Source organism: Monodelphis domestica, chromosome 5 (genome assembly GCF_027887165.1).
Source record: "Monodelphis domestica isolate mMonDom1 chromosome 5, mMonDom1.pri, whole genome shotgun sequence".
Taxonomy (NCBI): Eukaryota; Metazoa; Chordata; class Mammalia; order Didelphimorphia; family Didelphidae; genus Monodelphis; species Monodelphis domestica.
The window spans coordinates 269,339,922-269,356,865 of NC_077231.1; the positions used below are offsets into that span (position 1 = coordinate 269,339,922).

Here is a 16,944-nt window from a genome sequence, read left to right on the forward strand (position 1 = left end):
TCTTGATGCTGTTAGTTTCTTCCCCCCCCTTAATTTCTCATAGATCATCAGTCATTCACCAGTTACTATTAAGTCTATAAGATTGCTTGCATCCATTTCTTCCTCTCTTTCATCATTCCCCTATCCTGATTACAATTTCATTACTGCTTACCTGGAATATTTCTATAACTTTCCAGGCAGTCTTCCTACCTCCACTCTTTCCCTTTTCCAATTTTCCGCTATGGCCATGCTACTCCTCTGCTAAAAAAGCCCTTTAGGGACTTCTTAGCATCTGGTATGTAAAGTTCAAACTCATCTGCCTAACATTTCAGACCCTTATAATCTGGCATTAACCTTTCTTCTTAAACTGTGATGCCCAGAGATCACCAAAATACTCCAGATAAAGTGTGATAAAAGCAGGGTACCTTCTTATTTTTGGAAGCTTTGCCCCATTTAATTCAACCCAAAATTGCATTCGTTTTTTGGCTTGGCACATCACACTGCTAACATATTGAGTTTGTAGTTCACCAAACCCCCCAGATTCTTTTCGAAACAGTCATTATCTATCCATGCTCCCACCTTATACTCGTAAAATTGATTTTTTTTTTTACCCAAGCATAAGATTAAACCGTATTAAATTTCATCTTCCTAGGTGATGTAGCCCAGGGTTCTAATTGTGAAGATCTTTGGATCTTGATTCTTTCATCTCAGTTTGTTAACTATTATTAGTTAATTAATAAGCTTTTATTAAGTGCTTACTGTATGCCAGAGACTATGCTATGTGCTGGGGATACAAAGAAAAATTTTTGCATCATTTTCCCATTTCATGAACATACCATCCATGCCTTTATCCAAGTTATTGAGAAAAATGGTAAAAAATCTCAAGGCCAACCATAGCTCTCCATTGGAGACCTGCAGTCCCACTGATGTTGACCCATTTGCAATGGTCATCTGTCCATTTTTGATTCTGATTGTTCTCATCTAATCCATCACTTTCTATCCCCTCTGCAAGACTAGAGCAAAGTACTTTATCAAAAGCTTTGCTAAAATCTAAGTAATGGCAACACTTAGCTTTCTGCTAGTTTAGTAATGCTATCAGAAAAGGATATGAGGTTAGGGTGGTATGACCTGTTCTTGATGAAGGCACATTGGCTACTTGCAGTCACTTCTCTTTCTAAATGTTTGCCAACCATCTCTTGAGTTTTCTTCCTGGAATTTTTCTAGGAAATGAAATCAAACTCACCAGCCTATAGTTTGTAATTCTGTTTGCTTCCCTTTTTCCAAAATTGGGACAATGGTCCTTATTCACTTTTGTAGTATTCTCCCATTTTCCATGATCTTTCAGAGATCACTGATCATTGCTCAGCAAATACACTTGTTTAAGGTCTTTAAGGACCTCTAGTAATGATTCATCTGGGCCAGGTTACTTGATTTCCTCAAGGACAGCTAGGGTCATTTTTGCTCTCTCCCCGCTTATCCTGGTTATCAACTCAGTCATTTTTGTACTCTCATTTCCAGGGTCAAAGGTAATTTTTTTTAGCACAAAAGAAAAGGAAAAAAAGAAGAAAAAAGAAACAAAATATGAATTCGGCAGATTTGTTTTCTCTTATTTGTCAGTCACCATTATCCTGTCCATCCCAAACAAAGCTCTTCTACCTTCTTTCATCCTCCTCCCCCCACAAATAGAATTTTATTAAAATATTTTTAAACCCTTCCCCTTAGAATTGATACTAAGTATTGGTTCTAAGGCAGTGATATGGGCTAGGCAATTGGGGTTAAATGACTTGCCCAGGGTCACACCATTAAGAAGTGTCCAAGGCCAGATTTGAACCCAGGTCCTCTTGACTGTAGGCCTGCCTCTCTATTCACTGCTGCCCCTCAGTATAACTTTAAAAATCTTTTTTTCTTGCCTTACCTTCTTTATCAACCAGCTTCAGTTCAGTCTAATATTTAGAATTCCTGAAAGTTTTTCAAGACCATGATTTTGGATCCATCTTCTGTTACCTGGCCTGGATTTCATTCTTCATATATTTATTTTTTTAAATCTTTACTTTCTTTCTTAGAATTGGTATATTAGTTCCAAGGCAGAAGAGCAGTAAGGGTTAGGCAGTGGGAATTAAGTGACTTGCCCAGGGTGCCACAGCTAGGAAGTATATGAGGCTAGATTTGAACCCAGGATCTCCCATCTCTGGGTCTGCCATATATTTCTTTTAAAAACTTAAATTGGTTGGTCATTTCCCTCTCCATCTACCTCAATCTCTGGATAAATACCATTTCCCCTCCTTCCTGGAGCTCTTTTCCTTTATGTCTTCATGATTTCATTGTTGAGCATTTCCCATTCCTCATGGGCTGACTTCCCCTGAAACATTTTGAACAGTGAATTTTCCCTCTCTGTTCTTCCTGAAATCCAGGGTAAATTTCAGAGCAGTTCCAGATTTCTATTTCTTCTCTATCATTTTCCTTTAAGAATCCCAGTAGCCGCCTCTTCCTTGATAGTAAGAATCAGATCCTGAGTAGAATTTCCTCTCGATGATTCTAGCATCCTTTTGAAGAATGATCCTATCATAAAGTCAAGTTGAGGCATCATTTTTGGTCTCCTTTTGATGGAGAGAGACATCCTGAAAATGTCTAAAGAACTGAAGTCTGCCATCATTGCTGTATCATACCTCTGTGCTATACTCATCATGTTTGACAGACTCATCTATTTTCTTTCTGTCTCAGTGGTCTGTAGCACACATTTTTTAAAAGATTACTTTTCCCTCTTTTGACCTACATAATCTTTATAATGATTCTCCCTCCTTTGGTTCCTGGATTTCCCAACATAAGAATACCTTTTTAACATATGGCGCTACTCCTTTCCCTTTTATATGTCTTGTTTCTTTTGAATAAGGTATATCTATCCAGAGCCATAGTCCAGTCATAGCTTTTATTCTACCCAGTCTGAGTGGTTTCATCTCACCTTTACAGCCTTATGTAGTATTATAACATTTCACACATTCCATATCTCAACCACACTTCATTAATCTCAGCTCAGACATGCTCTGAACAGATCAGTTGTATAAATTTGGTTACTGTATTATTTATATCTAAAATGTTCTCCTTCTTCCATTTTACCTGCTAAATGCCATCTGCCCTTTAAAGACCAACTTGAAAGTCACCATTGATTCTTCCTCCAAAGCTATTCCTTCCCTTTCCCCTAGAGAGGACAACCGTTCTTCCTAGACCACTTTGTTTTGTAATGCCAGTGTACGTAGGTTTCACAATCATTTGTGCTTGTGTCAACCCTTACTAGAGAGTAAAGTTTTTTCCTTGAGGAAAGGACCATGTCCTATCTAAATTTTTATCTTCTGTTGTGTGTCTAATGCAATTCCTGTTAAATAGATACTACATAAATAAATTAGCTGTACAATTAAATTAGGTTCATGATTGTAACAAAATATGAATGTTCGATAGAGCTCTGTGAACCATGAACCAGTCATTTATGTTTAAAGCAATTTTGTTTCTTGTTTTTTTTTCTGGACAGCTTATGGATCTTGAGAGGAGATTTCAAAGCTTACAGCAGGTAAACATCATGTGTATTAAACACAAAAGTTTTTGCTTTGCATTGAAATCACAGTAGCATCCTTGATAAAGCTCATATCAGGAGACAAACTCAATATATTATTATTATTACACTAGGACTTGATTATGAATGGCATTATGGCTCAAAGGACTCAGGAACATAAGATTTTCCAGCTTCGTGGCTCATCCAACCTGTGTTTTGGAAGCTATAATTATCCTGCTTGACATAGACCTCAGAGCATATACCCTCAAACATCCTAGTTTTTCTTAATAATCTATTGTGGGTTTCTCGTCCATGAATTTACCCAAATTTTCTGTTGGTACCACTTATGGAGGATATGGAAGACAGAGGTGAAGAAACAACAATACAGCCTGGAAGTTTACTACCTTCTGTGAAAAATAGTACTTCTAATTGCATGAAATCTGGCTCAGGCTTAAATGGCTACTTTCACAGTTTGAAATGCTGCTTTCTGGTATGAACAACTCTATATTTATTCTATCCACAATCTTATTAGAAGAGTCAGTGTGACATGGATAGAATGATGGAGAGAATCAGGAACAGTTGGATTTGAATCCAGATTCTGACATTTAATTAACCACATGTCCATAGGCAAGAGGTGTCATTTCTCTAAGCTGCAGTTGTCTCATTTATGAAAGAGAGAGATTAATTCCTATGGTAGCTACCTCATAGATGGTTTTGTAAGATTCAAATGATATACTTATGAATCTCTGGAAACTTTTGCCATGCGTAGGCTATGTCAAACATCTTAGTCCAATTTTAAGCTACTAAATCTATTATCTATCTATCCTATTTATCTATCCTGTCTATCCTATCCTATCTGCTGTCTATCTATTTATCTTTCTTTCTATAAGCTTTCTATTTATCATCCATTCATCTATCCATCCTCTCTAAAATCTATTTATCTATCATCTCTCTTCTCTGTCTCTCCCCCTCTCTTCTATCAATCACCTATCTATCCATCCATCATCTATCTATCTATCTATCTACCTATCCATCATCTATCCATCTATCCATCCATCCATCCATCTATCTATCTATCTATCTATCCATCCATCATCTATCTATCTATCATCCATCTATCTATCTATCTATCTATCTATCTATCTATCTATCTATCTATCCATCCATCCATCCATCCATCTATCTATCATCCATCCATCTATCTATCTATCTATCTATCTATCTATCTATCCATCCATCCATCCATCCATCTATCTATCTATCATCCATCCATCTATCTATCTATCTATCTATCTATCTATCCATCCATCCATCCATCTATCTATCTATCATCCATCCATCTATCTATCTATCTATCTATCTATCTATCTATCTATCTATCCATCCATCATCTATCTATCTATCATCCATCTATCTATCTATCTATCTATCCATCCATCTATCTATCTATCTATCTATCTATCTATCTATCTATCTATCTATCTATCTATCATATATATGTGCATATGTGTATATATGTGTATGCACACAAATACATATGCCAAAATCTTAGTCTAGTTCATGTCTCGGTCCAGTTTTTGGAATGTTTTATATATATATATATATATATACATATATATATGTATATATATGCCAGCAATTTTTCTTAGTGATTGAATAGGCTTTCATAATACAATATCCCTTCTCAGTTTTCCTATTTCTAGGGAAAAGTTGATCAGATGCCCCACTTTTTGCAGTTTCCCTGTTGAAGAAAAAGAATGAAAACTAATTGTCCTTATACCTAGAGCAGGCACTGCTTTTTTAGAACAAATAACCTTTCAAGGAAATTTAAGAGAAAATTTAAGAGAACAATTAAAGAATAATTCTTCTTTTTCGTTCCCCCCCCTCCACTTAACAGGGTATAGTTAGATAAATTGATAGAAGAGTGAAATATCTTTAGTGGTTTCTCATGAATTCAAAGGTGTGAAAGGCTAAAGAACTGATATTTAGCATGTAGGAAGACTCTGACAGGTTATCTGGACAAAGGTGAGTCTGTTTTGAACAGAAAGAAATCACTTGACTGATGAAATAGAGAGCATATGCAAATCAGACACATTTTATTCAAAGAGCTTTAGAAAGAAAAGAGTTTAGTAAGCTTACCCCACAGAAGGAGGGGACCAGTGGTGACTGATCAGGTTTCAAATGCCCAGCAGTAAGAAGGATAAGAATAACATGGAAATGTAGATGAGAAATTTTCAACTGTTCCCTTTGTCCAACAATAACTTAAGTGATCAATAGATGTCCCCGATGGAGGCCCCCTAGATTAAATATCCCATTTATTCTTGATGTCTAAATATTTATTCCCTTAGGTGGACTGTGCTTCCTTAAAGAATAGGATGAGAATCTGTTTCCAACTGTGGATTGCATTTGAATGTTAAAGCACTGTAAAATTATTAATATTATATAAGAGGATGAAAAACAAACAAATCAAGGGAGAATTGGGATGAATGAACTAAAATCTAGAGGAAGACAGCCATGACTTTCTAGGAATAAGAGTCAGTACTTACTTCGGCATCCCACTGGTGGTTGTGTCTTAGTCATACTGCCCTCTCCATTCTTGCTTCATTCAGACAGTTCAAAGGAAAGTTTGCAGCAGCAACCCCTGCCAGAATGGTGGGACCTGCCTCAACCTGTTGGACTCCTTTTTCTGCCTCTGTCCCCCAAACTGGATGGTGAGTCATTTTGTTTCTTCTTACCCAAACAGAGAACCAGAAGCAACGTGTGCCTAGAATAATTAAGATATGTTTAGATCTCCGTTGGGTAGAGTCATGCCACCTTGGCATTGGAGCCAATTATAATTTTCTATCCCAAAATGAAAACAAAGAAAATGTGATTAGATAATTCACTGAATTGCCTCAGAAGTGTCCAGGGTAATTGCGCCCATCAATATAAAAGATGTCCAAGAGGGGAGCATTGTATTTCTACTCATATTAATGTGAATTATCAAGCCTAGAATATATATTAGAAGAAAACCTCCTTTATCTTCCCCATCTCACCCTAAACCTTTCCTTGGTTTCTACTGCTGCGAAAATTCTTAATGGACACAAAGACTGCTTCTTCTTTCCTCAGTCTTTGTTTGCTTACTTCCTTATTGCTTATTTCCTAAATCCTGGCTGGAGTGTCTATTGCCATGGAGGGATGAGGGCTCGCTGACCTAGGAAGGATGGATACATGATCCCTGTCCACATTGGAAGGGCAGGTTTTTGAACGTACCGTAGATGCAAGATTGATTTTGGCACACTAAAGCCTTCTCTTAATCCCTGCTGGGTATTGAATTTAATCTTTCCATGAACTCAGGGCCCCGTCTGCTCAGTGGATGTCAATGAGTGTATGATTTATGCTGGAACACCCTTGAGCTGCCATAATGGAGCCACATGCTTAAACACAGCAGGAAGTTACAGGTAATTTTGAGCATTAAAAAAACGTGTTGCTTTGTCTTGGGGAAACTTGGTGGAGAGCATAGTAAGCAGCTTTCCCTCTTCTCTTCTGTCTCCAGGGAACCACCAGAGTTAGAAGCAATGGTATCCACTGATGCCTTTGTTGCCTTCTTAAGATAGCTAACTCAGGGGAAGAGCTTAATGTTGTTTAATAAGAACAGAGCAAAGCTTCATGCCAGAAAAATGCAATCCAAGGAGGATGGAATCACTGATGTGGGAGAGGCTTAGAGGTCTCCCAGTGAAGGAATCCCTTCTGACACTTTCCTATCAGGTGGTCACTCACCTTCTGATTGAATCATTCCAGGGAGAGGAAGCTCCCTTCGAGGAAGTTCACTTTATGATTGTATAGCTCTGATGTCCAGAACAGTCCTCCTTCTAGGATGCTAGACTCAGAGGCTTACAATTAGAGGGGACCTTAGAGGCCATTAAGTCCAGTCTCCTCACTTTATAGATAAGGAAACTGAGGTCCAGGAAGGCTGAATGACTTCTCAAGCCAACATCTTGGTTGTTTGGAATTTCCACCTCTTGCCTCTGGTTTTTCCTTTTAGAGCTTCCTAGAATTAGTCTAATCTTTTCTGAGATGACAAACAATGGATTTAATTACTGATTTTTAAACCCTTATTTTCATCTTAGAATCAATATTGTGTATTGGTTCCAAGGCAGAAGAGCAGGAGGGGCTAGAAAATGGGGGTCAAGTGACTTGCTTGGCCATACAATTAGGAAGTGCCTGAAGTCGGATTTGAACTCAGGACCTCCTTTATCCAGGTCTGGCTCTCCATCCAAGGAGCCACCTCGCTGCCTCCATAACAAAGAATTGATAGCAATCCTATTTCTTTTGATTCTTTCCCCCAGCTTAAATCTTTGCCATATTTTTTTTTCTTCACAAGTAATGTTTTCCCAATCACCATCTGAAATGATGAAAAGGCATAGTCACTGTCCTGGCTATCCCGAGCCGCTCCCTTAGACACGAGCCTAATCAGACTAAGCCAGGTCTAGTGCTTGTCAGTGATGCTTGCCAACCATCAGGCAAGTTCTCATGAATATCCTGATTCCCAGAGAAAGATGGTAGGGAGCGAGGCTACTCTTTAGAAGATAAAGGATTCATTGGCGCAAAGGGATATGCCAAAAAGATCAGCCTGCACCACTGAGTGGTGGGTTTCTGCAGGGCACCAAGTTCATTAAACTCTGATTTTTCAGCATGTTGAGCCTATTATGGCCCTAAATGGCAGCATGGATAGAGTGTGGGACCTCGAATCAGGGACATCTGAGTTCAAAACCCACCTCCGACATTTAATCATAACAGTGTGACAAACCACTGTGCCCCTGTCTCTCCATTGCAAAATAGGGATAATAATTGCACTTAGAGGGTTAAGGGGGAATTAAATGGGATAACAGATAACTATCTTCAGATAGATAGATATAGTAAACTTTTATAAACCCTAAAGCACTATATAAATGGCCACTTTATTACTCTTATTATTATTATTAGAACTCTTAATGTTCCTCCTCCTCCTCCTCTTCCTCCTCCTCCTCTTCCTCCTCCTCCTCTTCCTCCTCTTCCTCCTCCTCCTCCTCCTCCTCCTCCTCCTCTTCCTCCTCCTCCTCCTCCTCTTTCTTAAAAGAAATGAGTTTGCAAGGCAATGCCATAGAATGCGGTGGAGCAGGGATAGACAGGAGAGAGCCTGCCTGGAATCTTGGAGAAGGGGGTTTCTGGGAGTTCACTGCCAGCTCAAGGGGAGAGGCAACTCTGAGACCCTTACTCTGGGGCTTGGAAGGGGAACCCTCTCCTGCCAGGGATCTCCTATGGAACCTGAGATCTGCGCAGTCCTGAGATCTTTCCTGACATTCTTAGAAGAACAAGACCAAATTGGGAGCAGATTTGTACTGCTTAGCTTACTCTCCGGGGTTTTTCCCTCAGTTAGACAGAATCGCTCCTGATTCCTGACCTCTCACCTGCTTCAGCTAATACCTAAAGGTTTATTCCTTTGGTGGATTAGCCTAGGATTAGATAGCATAGAAAAAACTCTACAGAGAGCAGATTTAAATTGGCCTCTGCTCTAGCCCAGGGCTGACAAGACTCCCGTCTTTGCTTGCTTCATTAGTTTAGGGAAAGCTTACATGCTCTTTCCTGACCCTCTCCCTGTTTACTTCATGCAAACAAATTATACTTCACTGAGAAGCAGTCAGATTCATCAAACGGAACCAGAAGGGGGAGAAGCAGTTTTTTGGGTTTATCCTGGAGAGAGCGTTTTGCCTCCACTGGGTTGAGCCAAATTTCCAATCAGCTGTCATTGACCCCTTTCTCAGGTTGGCCCCCCGCCTCTGGGGAGGCCACCTTAAACGGGCTAGGCATCCTTCAAAGGGTTTAACTCCCATTTTACAGTGTGCTTTAGTATCCCCTTTACAATGTCAGCTCTGTAGTGACCTCAAAGACCAACCAGTCCAACTTGAATATGTTCAACACTCTCCCCCCTCCCTGCTACTACAGACATGACAAGTGATTAAAAAGATTTAACTTAAAGACTTCAAATAAGAGAGAATCTACTTCCTGACGTAGCTAATTTCTAATTTTTAGACCACTTTTCCTGATAACAAGATTAAACGTGCCTCTATTTACCTTGCTGCTGGTTTGGTCCTCTGGGGCAAGCAGAAATAATCTAATTCTTGCATGCAATAGTCTTTCAAATATTTGAAGAAAACTGTATGTCCCTAATTGTTTTTCTTCTCTATATTAGACATCTTTCAAAAAAAAAATTTTTTTTGGCAGCATGAAGCCAAGACTATTATAAGCTATCCTCATTTCCCTCCTTTGAATGCTCTCCAGATTTGTAGTGTACTTGCTAAAATGTTACACCTGGAACTAAGTAAAAACTCTTCATGCGGTCTGACATGAGCTAACGTACAATGGAGTTTCCTAGTCCTAGACACGAGGGCTTTCCATTCAAAGTGTCACTTTCTTGTCTGCTTGAATTACACTCTTGACCATGCTTGAGTCCCAAGACTGTTTTTCTGAATGGCTGATAATCTAATCATACCTTTCCTGATCTTGTATTTTTTGATTTTTTGAACCCAAGTATAAGACTTGATATTTATCCCTAATATATCAATTATATTCAATTTAATCTCATGTTTTAGTGAAATCAAGCAGGACATTGGAAGCACATTCCTAATGTAAAAGATGCTACCACAGGAAGAGTTGCTGAACAAGCCAAACTGTCTGCTTAGTGGTTGATGGTCTTCCTGGGGTCATTTGCTTTTTTAATTCTTATTCCACATTTCTTCTACTCTAGCTTTTCTTCTCAATCTAATTATTTAAATTCAACATTTGTTAAGGCAAGAACTATACCTCTTACAGCTTCTTGTGTCTTTCTTATTGCCTGCTTTCTTGCTCATTTCCCAAGGAATATATGCATTAATATCTGGCTTCTTATCGTTCTTATATTTGCTTTATTGCCTTTCTATCTCTGATAAATTTTCCCTTTACCCTTTGGCTCAGAAACTAAGCCTCTGATTATCTGTCTACAACCGCCCCCACCTTTGACTTATTCCATGGAATGTGTCCTTGTTGAGTTCTTCACTTTGTGTCCACCTCCTTCCCTCTGTGGGTCAGGGGGGAAATTTATGGTCTCTTATCCATTATGGTCCTATCTGGTGCTGCTGGGAGATGTTGATTGATGGGGAGTAGCTAGGTAGAACTGTGAATAGAGAGCCAGCCTGGAGTGGGGAAGCCTGGGTTTAAATCCCCCTCTCTTATCTGTGTGACCCTGAGCAAATCACTCGTTGCCTAGCCCATTCTGCTTTTCTGTCTTGAATTTAATATTTAGCATTAATTCTAAGACAGAAGGTAAGAATTTTTTTTAAAGTGTTGATTGGTGGTAGGATTCCAGATAAGTATATGTGGGATGTGGAATTAGCACAGGGGAGCAATATTCTATTACATTCCTCTTTTCATAACCTTTCTCAACACTGAGATTTAATTTCTTCTTCATGTTGCTTGTTTTAGTTTGAAAATTATTTTTCTTATTAAAGAAAATGGAAGCAAAATATTGTCAGAGTCAAGGAGTTCTGCTTTGTCAGTATCTTTCATTAATACGAACATATTTATTCCCTAAGCTGTGGTCTTATTCTTCTTGTTCATCTTGTTCTGGATATAAAGCCTATATACATTTCTATTTTATGTATACACATAATTTTTTTGCAAGCCTCAGCTTGTTCTGTTCTTTCAGCATATTTCATTGAAATTGTAGGAAGAAATGACCAAGAGTTCAATCCACATATAAGGCCAGAAATACTCATCTCTGCTGCTGATTTACAGTAAAGCTAGTAGCTTTTGATTTAAGAGGTACTCACTACAGACTGCCACTGCTTTTGAAATTCACACTTGGGTAATATATGAGGTCTAACCTTTGCCTTTTCCTTAATTCTTCAGAAAGCATGATCTCTTATTCCCCCTTTATAGAAGGGCTTTTTTTTCTTGCAGATATCCTTGACAGGAGTCCTCAGGTCCTAATATTACTTCTACTTTCCATCCTTATTTGGCCTTATTAACCTTCTGGAATGTAGATTTAATTAGATCCCTACTTCATCAGTGGTATGTTGGCAACTTGCATGCAATGTAGCTTTTAGGCTGTGGCAGAGGTTCTTAATAATTTTTGTGTTATGAATCCCTTTGTCAATCGTGTAAAATCTACAGATCCCTTTTCAGGAAAATGCCTATAAATGCATAAAATAAGCATGGGATTAGTAAGTAAGCCAATTATATTGAAATATGAAGTATGAGAAGATTAAGAAACAAACAAATTCATAGACCATAATGAACCTTTAAGCTGTGACCAACTAGCTAATACATAACTATGACATATAAATTCTCAAAGTGGGAAGATATGGGTACAGTATGTTGAAGCTTGCTGCAATATGTTATGATTTTCTTCTGAAAAATGAAAAAGAAAAAAATAACTCTTTTCAGCCCCCACAACTATTTGCTGGCATTCCACTGGTGTTAGACTGCTTTGTCATTATGTTTAGGGATTTTATAAAAAATGTCCCCATTCAATTCATGCTTTTTGTATTCAGCTATTAAAACTATTGTGGGGCAGAGGAATTGAACTTTCAGTGATGGGCAGTTATTCCTAGCCATTTTTAAAAAGCATTATTCTAATAGAAACCCAAGAAGTTGGAAAGTGTTGCTATGTCTGCAGGACTCAGTCTATGACGTAGGGATAAGATTCCTTCCTGTAGCCTTTCCTGTAGGGAAACCAGGTTTAGGGATCCAATTCTATTTCCTTGGTAGTAGGATCATATCACTTAAAACATTTCCTGATTTTTAAAAGAGAGCAGTATCCCAAGCAGATAAATAGATAGGCTTCTTTTTTTTTTAAGATATGAAGAAAATAGGAAGAGGTGCAAAGGCTGGTGATTAAATTCTTGCTTTATGAAACTGGAATGATGACACTCTAAAATCAGGATCCTTGTGTGGGCTCCATTAATTACATGAAATGAAAGTATCCATGAAAGAAGCTTTACTGAACTTAGAAAGCCCTTTGGGAAATTTAAGCAGAGATCTGCCAAAGACAGGCTGCATATCGAGTCATTCCAGGCTGTGCAAACATAGTATTTGTGAGCAAGTTTTCTGCTAAACATTGTAGCTCAGACACTTAGAGGCCAGGATTCTCCCATTTACCTCATGAGAGAATCTAAGTTGTGGTCCTCATCACTCAGGGCTGTCTAATCTTGTTGGTACCATGGACTCCTTTGGCAAATTGGTGAAAACTATGGATCCTTTTTCAGAATAATAATTGCTTCCTACCTTTCATCATTGTAGGAAATGCTAACTTTCAGTTAGAGGTTAGCAAAAATAAAAAGATAGTTTTTGCCTCCCATCCCACTTTGCAGATGCCCTAAAATCTGTTCACAGACCAGAAGTTTATGGATCTCAGGCTAAGAACCCTTGTTATAGAAGGAGATATGGGATTCATGATTGTAAACGCCTTGAAAAGCTATGGCACTTTATACTTGCTAATGAGTAATAGACCCTATTCTATTCTCCCTGGAAAAATGGCAAACATTTCTACCTTAGGGGGTAAGGAAAATAGCAGAGTGAAATCATTTATTATCATTGAAGCTCTCTCTCTCTCTCTCTCTCTCTCTCTCTCTCTCTCTCTCTCTCTCTCTCTCTCTCTCTCTCTCTGTGTCTCTCTGTCTCTGTCTCTCTGTCTCTGTCTCTCTGTCTCTGTCTCTCTGCCTCTGTCTCTCTGTCTCTGTCTGTCTGTCTGTCTGTCTGTCTGTCTGTCTGTCTGTCTGTCTCTCACCAAGAGGTCCTGCCCTGAGCAGCTTCAAAGAGACCATGGAATAATATTTTACTAGCTTTCTGTGCTGTTCTGGTCCCTGCACCAGAGAGTAGGCTCTTATTGTTGGCCTCATTCCTTCCTTTTTAATTCATCCCCTGGGACTGGGATTCACAGCATCCCTTGGACTTTTTAATTCAATTTAAAAGGCTTCAGAGCATTTTTCATTCTTGGTCAGAATCTGAATGATGGAAGTGGGGGGAGGTAGATTTAAAAGCACTCGTAAAACTAAAAGGATGAAATTTAAGCTACCCTTGCCTTGTATCAATCAAATGGCAGCTAGATTTTAAACTATAGCTTCTTATGAATGAATCAGCTATTTAGCTGATGAATCCAGTATATACTAGATTAGATATGATTCACATCAGCTAAACTGTAACTGCAGAAGTGTATTTGATTTCTGGGTTCCTGAATTTGGGCTACAATGTTAACTGTGAGACTTATTTGTTGAATATTTCTAGCTTTGCCTTGAGTTGCTGCTCTCAGTTCAACCACCTTATATTGGGGTTTGATAATTAAAGCAAGAGAAAAAGCATTTTATATGAATGTAGCAAATGATATAGACTCTCTAAGAGATTACACTTATGATTGTTTTTAAGCAAATAGGACACAAACTTGGTCACTGCTTAGAAAAATACAGTCTGGGTGGGTACAAATGTGTTTATAGAGGAAGGGTGTCTTAGTGGAAAGTACAAAGAGGACATGGGTTTAAATCCTGAATGTGCCACTTACTATTTGTGTGACCTTATAGAACTGATTCATTTCTCTCTGGACCTTTGTTTCCTCATTTGTAAAATAAAATTTCTCTTCCAGTTCTGATGTTATTACCCAGGTTCTGATTCCAGCCCTTGCCCTTTGTATCTTATATGATCTGTGGAAAATCACTTACCCCCTCTGGGCCAGTAAACTGAGAGGTTGAACTAGATGACCTCTAAGGTCTGATCCAGCTATAAATTTAATATCTAGGATTCTCATGCAAAGGACAATAAACAAAAACACAAGGTCATGCTACCGACTGTGCTAAACAGTTCCTGGTCTCTTGTTGCAGCTCTTTCCCTGAATTAACCAAATTTCAGGAATAAATGAGATGAATTTATTTTTTTTCAAAATAGAAACTATTGTTGCAGGCCATCAGTTTGGCAAAGATGATAGAATACTCAAGTCCAATAGAAAATAATCTCTTTGAGGGCAGAGTTTCATGTTTGTTTTTGTACTCCCAGAGTCTGCATTGGTAGATGCCAAGGGCAGATAGATGGCAAAATGGTCATAGTGCTAGGCCTGAAGTCAGGAACATCTTAGATCAAATCTTCCCTCAAACACTGACTAGCTGGGTGGTCCCTGGGCAACTCTTTTAGCCTTTCTTGCCTCAGTTTCCTCATCTGTAAAATGAGCTGGAGAAAGAAATGGAAAACCACTCCAGTCTTTTTGGCAAGAAAATGCTAAATGGGGTCATGGAGAGTCAGATACAACTGAAAAATGATTGAATACTGGGCAGATGGAGTATTCTTGCCAGTCATTCTTTATTAGTATAATAAATAATATATAACAATAGCAATAATGGAATGGTTTATGGAACAGACTACCAGGCACTAGAAATCTAATCTTTGGAAGCTCTGTCTAATGACCTGGCCTATTTGGAATTTTCAGAGTCAGTCTGACCTTGGTAATGGATCAATGGCCCCGCTGGCATTGGATTTTGCTCACTTCCACGTTCAACCCACTGGACCATGCAGCCTCTGTAAATAGACTTTTCCCTCCAAGACCTAAATTTGTAGCGCTTTACTGCTGGTCTGTTATTTTCATGGCTAGCTTTTAACACCCTGACTTCTAATCCAAATTATTTTGGGTCACAGTGCTATATAATTGAACATATGCTCTTGAAGGTTCTGTGTCATGATGGTATGATATAATCAACAGCTGTACGTGCAAGCCTGACAACTATGGACCTCAGTGTGCCTCTGTGTATAATGATTGCCATGGGGGCTCGAAAGAGCTCTGTGTGCATGGCATCTGTGAGAACTTGGAGCGAGAGCAACCTGGGAAGGTGAGTTATTTCTCATAGTGCTGCTCTTTCTCAGGCATAATTCCCAGATGAATTTAGGATACAGAATATTAAAGACTTTCAATTCTAATTCATAAAACTGAGAATGTCAGCCTCTCCCCTTTTGTGAGGATTAATCATTACAAAATGTTAAAATTATATAAATATTTTATTGGCAAGGTAGAGTTAATGTGAGTTTTTGGTTTTAATTCCTTAAAATTTTCCCCTAATTATATATAAAATGTTTTAAACATTTGTTTTCTGTAATTTTGAGCTCCAGCTCCCCTTCCCAAGATGGCAGGCAATTCAATATAGGCTATACATGTGCAGTTATGCAACACATATTTCTCTTTTAGTCATGTTGTGAAAAAAAATAGAAATCAAAACAAGCAAAAATAAAGTTTAAAAGAGCATTGATCGGCCTTCAGGCTCCATTAGTTCTTTCTCTGGAGATATATACCATTTTTCATCATAAGTCTTGGATCTTTGTATAGCCCAAGTCATTCAACAAACTGATCATGGTACAATATTGCTGTTACTGTGTATATTGTTCTTCTGGTTCTGCTCATTTTACTTTGCAGCAATTAATGTAAATCTTTCCAGGTTTTTCTGAAGGCATCTGGCTCTTTATTTTTTTAATAGAACAATGCATTCTATCACAATTACATAACACACTTTATTCAGCCATTTTCCAATGAATGAGCATCCCCTCAATTTTTAATTCTTTGGGATTTCAGTTTTTTATAGCTGATTTTTAAGTACCTGTGAATATTGGAGTCATTGGCCTCCCCTGATAGAGAACAGTTAAGAAGCCCTGAGTTCAAATGTGACTTTGGATACTTAATAGTTATGTGACCCTGGGCAAGTCACTTCACTCTGCATCAGTTACCTCATTTGTAAAATGAGCTGGAGAAGGACATGTCAAACCACTCCAATGTCCTTGCCAGGACAATGCCAAAAGGGTTCATGAAGAGGCAGTCATAACTGAAATGACCAAACAGCAACAACAGAAGCATATACAAAAATGCAAAATTAAATGGCCTAGTCTTCAAATATATGGGAGGATGGAGGTTAGTGACATCTGGTCACTCAACTGCTCTAGGAAGAGAATTAGTCATTTTTTGGCAAAAGTATTTTCAGTTCTATTTTTTAAAATGCATTCCACATTTTACCCAGATGACAGCAAACTGCTCCCTTCCAATTGCCCTAGGAAGAAGAGAATTCTCTAAAGGAAAAACAAACTGAGTTGATTTCTAGGAGCCTCTGCCTACATGGGAATTTTCCCCTTAAATACAGAGTAGACTCAGTTGATTTACTTTAATTATATTGAGTTACGGTTCTTGATTGTTGCTTCTTTTTTTCTGGCATCTTTTGGGCAAATGATAGGTCTCTCTTACTTTTCAGCAAAGATGTTTTCTTTTTTGTATGGTCATGCATAAATGCTTAATCATATGGGGAAAAGGGAAGAAGAGAATCCCCTCAACTGGCTTATGGAAATGAGAGCCAGATGATAAACAGTCTGCCGCATCTCAGTTGAGAGATTGTTTTATAAAACTGAAA

General features: G+C 38.3%; 1 protein-coding gene across 1 annotated transcript in view; it reads left to right on the forward strand.

Annotated features, from left to right (window-relative positions):
• Window positions 1-16,944, forward strand: part of CUBN (cubilin) — a 299,720-nt gene that overhangs the window by 3,943 nt on the left and 278,833 nt on the right. The window contains exons 4-7 of the mRNA XM_001377343.4: window positions 3,503-3,541; window positions 6,133-6,234; window positions 6,860-6,963; window positions 15,261-15,387. Of these exons, the coding sequence (XP_001377380.2) occupies window positions 3,503-3,541; window positions 6,133-6,234; window positions 6,860-6,963; window positions 15,261-15,387 (372 nt within the window). The remainder of the gene's footprint in view (window positions 1-3,502; window positions 3,542-6,132; window positions 6,235-6,859; window positions 6,964-15,260; window positions 15,388-16,944) is intronic.